The 8627-nt window shown below is 50.8% G+C and overlaps 1 protein-coding gene across 1 annotated transcript in view; it reads right to left on the reverse strand.

Moving 5' to 3' along the window:
• Positions 1-8627, reverse strand: part of Epb41l4b (erythrocyte membrane protein band 4.1 like 4B) — a 149498-nt gene that overhangs the window by 137262 nt on the left and 3609 nt on the right. The window contains exon 3 of the mRNA XM_013351915.2: positions 8465-8627. Within this exon, the coding sequence (XP_013207369.2) occupies positions 8465-8627 (163 nt within the window). The remainder of the gene's footprint in view (positions 1-8464) is intronic.

Below are 8627 nucleotides of genomic sequence, written 5' to 3' on the forward strand. Positions count from 1 at the left end.
ATGGGGCTGGAGTTCCCATTTAAGAAGACACAAAAGTTCCAGAGATGGGTGATATAATAGCTACACATTTAAAAACTGTTCAAATGGTTAGCTCTCTGCTACCTTACGAGTTCTGAAAAGTTCTCCTTCAGGGTAGGTGTAGCTAAACAAGGAAGCAGGCAGGGAAACAGCACTATCGGGCCTCTCCAAAGCTAAAGTCATTGCATGGCGCGATGACAACATTCAGATGAGGATCTGGGCATGGAAGGGCATCACTGAGCGGAGGGATGTCACCTGAGGGCACCTGTGAATGTACGCCCAGAGAGGCCAGCCACGTGGATGACCCCATCCTAGGACCTAGCTCAACTTTGGGTGCCAAGTGATCACCAGGTAGTTCCACGGTTAAGATGGAACCCCGACCCGAGGACTCTTCCAGTTCTTAAGTATAAGATGAAAAAGCTAGTTGGGACTGGGGGAAAGATCCAGAAAAAAAATGCTCAAAAGCAGCATGCTGAACCCAAACTCCAGAGCTAGAGAGACAGAGCGGTGAGGCACAGCCAGGGGTGTTTATGACCCAGGAACAGGGGAGGAAACAGGAGAGGTCGGCTTGTGGACCTGAGCTGGGGGAAACAATGGCAAAGGAGTCTGGAAACCTAGGTTGAATCAGGCTGGACCATATTTACCAGGCACGTGGCCTGTGGCCATCTGCTTTCTGGAGACCCCCCTCCCCCCCGGGGAAGGAAAAGGGAATACCTTGCCAGAAAAGGCCATTAAAGAAATGACACAAATTCCATAGCCTGGGAGGCAGGGAGCTTAAGAGGCACAAAAGCAGATGCTCTGCGCTTCAACCTCCAACCCCCAGAGACTGAAGCGGCAGAGGCAGGTATTACTCACCTGCCACACACAGAGACGTAGGGTGGATTTAAGTCAACCAGAGCAGCACAAAGAGGGCGAGACGCTCAGGAAACCTGTGCAGCTGGAAAATATTTGGCTAAGAAAAGGGCAGGGCTGCCGATAGAGAATACCTGCCTAGCCTTGTATGGGGCCATGGGTTCAACTCCCAGGCTACAAAACAAATCAAAACAAAACCTGCCGTGCTTATCAACGGGTATATAGGAGCATAAAGACTAAAAAGGAACAAAGTGCCTGCCACCCAACAGCTGCTATGCAGAAGGATGGGGAGGTGAAAACGGTTTTTTGGATGATTGTTTTAACGCTGTTCTACTACGCACTTCTATATGAGGACAGCTTTTGACCCAGGTGTTGGCGAATGGCCTTCAAGTCAGAAAGCATCTTTAAGAAATTGTAGCCGGGCGGTGGTGGCGCAAGCCTTTAATCCCAGCACTCGGGAGGCAGAGGCACGCGGATCACAGGCTCCAAAGCTACAGAGAAACCCTGTCTTGAAAAACCAAAACACACACACACACACACAAAAAAAAAAAAAAAAAACAAAGAAAGAAATTGCACGTACCCAATCTACCATACCAAAGACGTGAGCCCAAGTTCTAGAGGCACCAAGTGGCCCTCAAAAGCAGAAATCTTCATGGGACTCTGGGGTCCCCAGGCACCTGTGGACCTGTGAGACCCCTGGGGCAGGCTCAGGGCCATTCACCCTGAGCCTAGGTGAGCTGCCAGAGCTCTCAAACCAACATTTCCTCCCCACAGTCTGGGCATGAAACTGGACTTTGCTAGCCATGTGGTTTCAGTTCAGGGAGGTTTCTTAACTTGCCAGCTAGGCCTGGCTCTCCTGTAAACATCTGGAGAAAACAGTCTTTATGGGCTTCCAGAAGGATAATCCAGAACCCCTGAGCACAGATCCAGGCTCTCATGTACTTCAAGGCCCCTCACATACTCCTGTAAGAGCCAGAGACACAGTCAAAGGTTTACAGTCCTCCATACCTGTTCGTCTCCCGCCCCACCAAGGAGTTCCTCCTTCCCCCCCCCCACCCATGCACCATGCATTTGTACCTGCTGCCCAGACACCTTCCAGCAAAACACAACAGCTGTGCGCCTCTGCATTCTTTGGGACAGCCCCAGTCACGGTGGGCATCACAGCTTTTTCAGCTGGACCACACCGTTCAGTAGCTCCTCCCCTGTACTGCTTCCCAGGTAGACCTGGGGTTGCAGGTCTACCACTCACTAGGAACTCAAGAAACATCGCCCTCCCCCCCCCAACACACTGGAAGAGTTCCTTAGGCCTTTGTTGACTGTAGAAAATTTGCCTTACACAAGCAAAAGCACGTTGGAAAACCATTTTCATAACTGAACATTAAAATCAAGTAGCCAGGTGGGATGATAACAGTTGGCTGGAGAGGAACCACGGAGGCTGCAGGAGATACAAGATGAGGGACACTGGATTCAGAGAGCACAGGATCCAGGCCACATCTAACACAGCAGCTCTAGCTGGAACTCTCACAACCATTCCTGACAGACAGAGACAGACCTCCCTATCCTAGCTCCGTTTCTGTTGCCTGGCTCTGTGCTCAGGGGTCCTAGGATTATCTTTCAGAATGTTCACAAAGGCTGGCTGTCCTTATCCCTGAGTTTTACAGGAGAGAGTGGGGGCTTTGCTGGCAGGTTAAGAAACAAACAAACAGCTTAGGAGGGAAAGGGGCTGTTTTGACTCGCAATTCCAGGTTACAGGAACTTGAAGAAACTAGTCCCATGCACAGTCAAGAGCAAAGAGGATGAATCCAAGTACGCTTACTGCTTAAGCTGCTTTCTCTACTCTTACACAGTTCAGCACCCAAAGCCAGGGAATGATGCTGTCTGCATGTAGGCTGGTCTTCCTGCATCAAATTAACATCACACACACACACACACACACACACACACACACACACACACACGCCCAGTTAGGCCCCCAGGTCAACCTGATCAGGACAAACCCTCACTGAGAGCTCCTCCCAGGTTGTTCTGCATTGTGTGGTTAACAATTAAAACTAACCATCATCCTCTCCCAGCTAATCCCTGAGGCAAGGAACTGGAGACTGTATCTCTAAAACCTTTAACCTGCCAACAGCAGGAAGAGGAGGAGATAGGGAGAGCTTGCTTCTGACCCAGGCAGTACGCTCAAAGGACCAACCACACTGCTGCACGTTCCTGGGATGTGACAAGAGGAGACCCATGGCTGCACTGGGAGATCAGGGTCATAGACCCTTTCCAATTGGCCCATTTAAGTTCAGCATCCAAAATACACATTCCCATATAAATACAAAGGTTAAAAGGATGGAGACACAGCACCCTGTAACCAGTGGTTCCAACCTCTCATGAAATCTGAGACTCTATTTTGACATCTCTGGCTTCTCCCTATTTTCAAATCCTTCTGCTATAAATGTGAGATGAAAGGGGATGTGGGACCTACACACCAGCCTGAGGCAAGACGCCGACGAATCAGCAGGTGACCCCGGCAGTGAAAGCCGTCTAGGAGACTGGAGGACAGAGAGCACAGACCCCTCTGGAAGAGGGTTTTTCTCTGGGTAGAGCAGAGTAGCAGACAGGGACATTTGGAGCCAGCCAGTCAAAAAGGTCCAGGAGTGGGAAGAAGACCTATTGGAGGAGCATCTCTGTGGTCCCCAGGGTAGAAATTTTCTAAGTTTCCAAAGACGAATGTCAGGGGAAAGCTCACCCCCATGGCCTTCTGCCATTTCCAAAGCAAGGCCAGAATTCAGTGAGTTTTAGCACATGGAAGTACTTACAGCAAGTTGATGTTTGCTCATGACCCTGGAGGGTCATATGACTGGTCCTAGAAGAGACCAGGGAGCCCCCACTCACCAGCCACACCCCTTTCCTTCCTCCCCTTGACCAGCATGGCACCAGCTTCTAGGATTACTCTCTATCACATCCTACCAGGGAAACGTGCCTGCCACTCACGTCTCTCACTCCCAGCTCAGTCCACCTTTTATAATAAAATCCTTCTTTACATAAGAAACAACACAAACTCATGACCCACGTGAACAGATACCCCAGGCTCCATAGAGTCATACCGAATGTGTGGTTGTAAGCTGCCAGGTAGATGCTAGGAATAAAACCTGGGTCCTCTGCTGAAGCGTCTCAAGCTCCAAGAGCTAAGAAAATTTTATTGGAGAGAGAGAGGAATAAAAATCAGGTGCACATGCATGCACCCCACCCCCTGCTCCCTTCAGATGAACTGAGAACAGTTAACCCATGCTTAAAGTCCCAGAATCAAGGAAGGGTGAGGCAGGAGAGTCACTGGAAGTTGAAAACTGGGCAACAGAGTGAAAACATCTTTAATTTAAAAAAAAAAAAAAGAAAAAGAAAAAAGGGGCTGGATAAAGTTAGAGAGTCATTCTGCTAGACTGCACACAGAATGAGAAAATCCGCCTTACTTCCGATTGTCAGAAAAACATCTCACCCTTTCTGCATGGGTGAGAGAAAGGGGCACTAATGCCAGCATCCTACCACCTCTCTTGCTCTAGGCATTTCCGGAGCAGCCCATTCCAGCTGTCAGGGAGTGACTAACAGGTGGTCCTGATGCCCTCTGAATCCAGTTGCCCATAAATCCATTGGATGGGGATGCACCTTCCAATCCAAGATAAGGCGTATGATCACTATGCTGGATCACGTTGGTTCTACCAGGCCCCCTAAGAGCCTGTGCAGGAGCTTCTTTTCTCTTCCAGAGTAAAGCTTTAAAAAAAAAATCCCTCATATAGCATTCAGCTTCCAATTCCAATTTCAACAAAAGCCGAGCAATGGGAAGCCTGCCTGGTACAACTCGCTTTTATTTTTCTGAAGTCCCTATTACAATTTTTAAAAAGACTTCTCCACATTCCAGAGAAAAAGATGAGAAGTTTATAAAAATTATAACTTTCTATCAATCCTCCAAGTGTCTTGCTGTTTACCGAGGCATTGTAATTTGTTTTTAATCATTTCATCTTCCCATTAAAAAAAAAAACAGGGAAATCAACACTCAGCTGAAGTTGCCCAAGGTGGCACAGTCAAGCCAGAAGGTAACGCTGAAATTCTCCACGTTTACACAGTACCCTAATGAGTCAATGCCAAGTTCCCGATACAGGGAGAGCAAATGTGCCAAATGCTACACTGGCCAACCAGCCTTCCCCCTGCAAGGCATGGCGGGAGCGCTAACTGGCAAGCCAGTGTCCCAACAGCTTTGCACACAGGGCTGCTGAAAGATCGTGCGTGCATGTGCATGTGCAAGCTCGCGCGCGTGCGCGCGCGCGCGCGCGCGCACACACACACACACACACACACGCAAGCAACAGAGGCAGGGCAGAGCAGAAATGGCCAGAGCACCAGCCATGCCAGGGGTTTAGTCAACAAAGAGCTAATACGAGTCAACAGCGGGTGCCGCTGCCAAGCACACCAACCAGAGGGATCTGCAGCCACACTGGTAGTAGGAAAGCGCCTGGCTCCCTCAGACCAGACCATACCTGAAGGCTGCACATGGCTGAACTAACAGGAGGGAGGTACCTTCCACAGCAGGGCCAGGTTTCTGAAAAGAAATGACTCAGAGTGGCACTCTGAGTGTCACCTGGCAGGTGGGCTTGAATGCCAAGCCCACTGTGGACTGCATGTTACAGGTGGTGGTTTAAAGACCACCTTCTTCATGTTTGAGCCACAATTGGGAAAGCACTGACTATCTACATGAAGGGTTCAAAACTTCCAGGAAGGCTAACAGATGCAACCAACCAGACCACCCAACTCCAAATCTGTTGAAGGGGGACTCACTAGGAAAATGACAGTGGCGACTTCCTTTACTAATTATGCCAACCGGACCGTGGCTTTGCCAAGTGACAGAGGATTTAAGATGCTATCATTTCAAGCATCAAAAACTTCAGGAAGTCCTTGGACCCCACAGCCCACACACTCCACTTCCCACTACAAAGTGCTTCCCCTTATAGCATCACCCAGAACACAAAACCATCTTTTCAAATGTGTCTCCCAAGAGCCTCCAGGCCATGCCTCACTGACCTTTGTGCTCACAGCGAGTAGCTTAGCACACTCGAGACACCCCATAAAGGATGAGTAACTGCGCAGAGGTGCCACAGCCTGGTCATACTGAGGGTGTTACTGTGTTTGAGGCCATTTTAGAACACACTCGTCTGTCCTGAAAGGGGCTAATAAAAAGGGTTACGACAACACATTGCCACTTTTGTACGCTGGGCAAAGGAATTCTTGAAGCTAGGGCCGCCCGAGGGTTTTAATTACAAAGGAGTCATAGACTGGCCAGGTCCCCGGGTCTCTATGCAAGTGATCCAATACAGAAGGAAGCTTAGGGGTATCAGGTCAAAGGTAAATCCTGTCAGGCAAGGTCAGAGCCCAGGGAGTAGTAAGAATCCAGAAACAGCCGAGCAGGCACAGGTGGGGTCAAATGCCTAGAAGAAGACCTAAAAAGGGAATCCAGTAAGGTGGGTCTAAGGAATGGCACAAACACTACAAATTCAGAGGGGAGCCAGCTCAGCCTCCTAACTGGGAGAATTAATTACAGGAACTAACACTCAGCTCTGGGAAGACTGGTGGAGGAGCCTAAATGATGCAATTCTAGTATCTAATAAATCTTTAAATCAATGAGCCATGTTTACTGGTAATTTTTCTTCACCTCCCCTCCCTGAGAGCTCACACGACAGAGCCAGCATTTGCTTTTTGTTTGTCTGTGGACATGGTGCGCAGTTTTATGTCTGGATGTATAAATAACTCGGAGCTCAGTAAATCGCACGTCTTTTAAAAGGGCATCAAAAATATCTGCCATCAAAAGGAAACCTGAGATGGAGGGATTTTTTTTTTCTGCACATATACATATATATATGAAGAAACCTTTTAGGACGCCTGCCTGTGTTCCCATCCCCCCATGGCCCCGCCAACTGCAGTAAGCCAGCATTCCAACCTGTTCGTTTGTGGACCTGTTTGGATCTCTTTAGCACACAGGCACTTTACTCCGTTTGCAGTGTTTCAACTCAGAAACACCACTTAAGCCTGTCGCACAAACCTGACAGTAGCAATACATTTTATAAGCCACCTATCCCTGGGGAAGAGACAAGAACCCCCGCCCCGGCAAGGAGCACCACCGACAAAGTTCCCAAGGAGAGCATTCCTTTGCCAGATGCAAACTGCGCCACATCCTCTCCCTATCCAAGCTGCCCACTCACCTCGCCTCTGCTCCCCATCTCGGGCTGCCTCATCAGAGCTGGGAGCCTGGGAAGCAGGGACATGAATGCTTTTTAAAAGGCAACAGCTCTGGGCTGGGGAATGTTGGCACCTTTTCTATGAAAAGGCCCCGCAAGGGTATTTTTATGACAAAATCCTCTCCCATGGAGCAAAAAAACCACAAAATTAAACTACCAAAAATTGAAACTGTCTCCAAATTAAACCCACACGGAAGAAGCATTAGAGCCCAGATCAGGTAGGCTGATTTTTCTCATCTGAAACCCTTACAGGTTAAGAGTTCTCTAAGTCCAAAAAAATTCCTGCCACCCAGGAAGGCCTAAACGTTCCTCCGGACAATCTGTAACTCATCTTAGGCTCAATTACTGCGGTGTCTTCAGTCATACCCAAAGATTCCCGAAGGCACTGTCTGCCGCAGCGCCGAGTGCACAGTGGGCGCCCCGTTAGTGCGTCGGTTTGATTGGATCTGACTGGCCCCGACTGGCCCCTTCGGCCAGAAACGTTCTTGGAGGCCGTACTCCCTGCTGGAGATAATGGCGCTGGCTTAGCTTGCCACTGGAACTGGGCCCTGGTGCAACCACCTGTGGGTGTGTGGCCCGGACACAGGTCCCTGCGCTGCCACCCCGGGATGCCCAGCACGTCCCATGCACATTGCCCGGTGTGGGAGCGAGTCGGGAGGCCAGTCCAGAGGGGGCTGGGGCCAACTCCTAGAACCCTAAGGCCTTTGCCCGTTCAAAGTTGACCTGGCTTGACAGTTGACTCCCAAGTCGCCCCACCCCCTGCGAGGTTGTGAGCCAGGGGGCTCTTTGAGATAGGAATGGAGGGCATCCATAAGGGATCGGCCAGGGCCGAGAAGTAAAACTGTTCCCTAGCCCTCTTTCCAAACTTGGGGCACCTGCCGGGCAGCAGGTAAGGGTTTCTTCTCCAATGTCTCATCAAGGCCTGACACCAAAATCGAGATACCCCGGGGCAGCCCTGCAACGCTTAAAAAATTCTACTTAAGCCAGCATCGGAAGGCCAATATTGGCAGGGAATGCCGGCCACCTGCGCCAAAGGAGGGGACGCGGGACATGGGGACAGCGTGCAATGGGGTAAGAGTAAGGCCCAAAAACCTAGGTGGGCGCCAAAGAAAACGCAACCCTGCGGTGCAAGGTGCCAAAGACTGGGCCCCGCAGCGTATGCGGGCTTGGTGGTCCGGGAGGGTTCAGGCTGGAGAGGACTGGCAGAAGATGGGGGAGGGGTCCCCGAAGAGCGGCCCGGGAAGCTTCCCTGAGGAAAACACTGGGGAAGGGGGCTCTGCCTCAAGGGGCGCAGGCTACCATTGCCCCGCCGCGTCACTCACCGGCAGGTCCACGCTCACTTCGGTTCCGTCGAGCAGGAAGACACGGCAGTAGAGGGTGGCCTTGGCCGCTCCAGAGGCGGAGATGTGTACAGCCGCGCCGCCCGTGAGCAGGGGCCCGCCGCCGGCCGGGAACACGCTGCCCCCGGGCGCGGCGGGCAGCACC

The sequence above is a fragment of the Microtus ochrogaster genome, linkage group LG5 (assembly GCF_000317375.1).
Source record: "Microtus ochrogaster isolate Prairie Vole_2 linkage group LG5, MicOch1.0, whole genome shotgun sequence".
Classification (NCBI taxonomy): Eukaryota; Metazoa; Chordata; class Mammalia; order Rodentia; family Cricetidae; genus Microtus; species Microtus ochrogaster.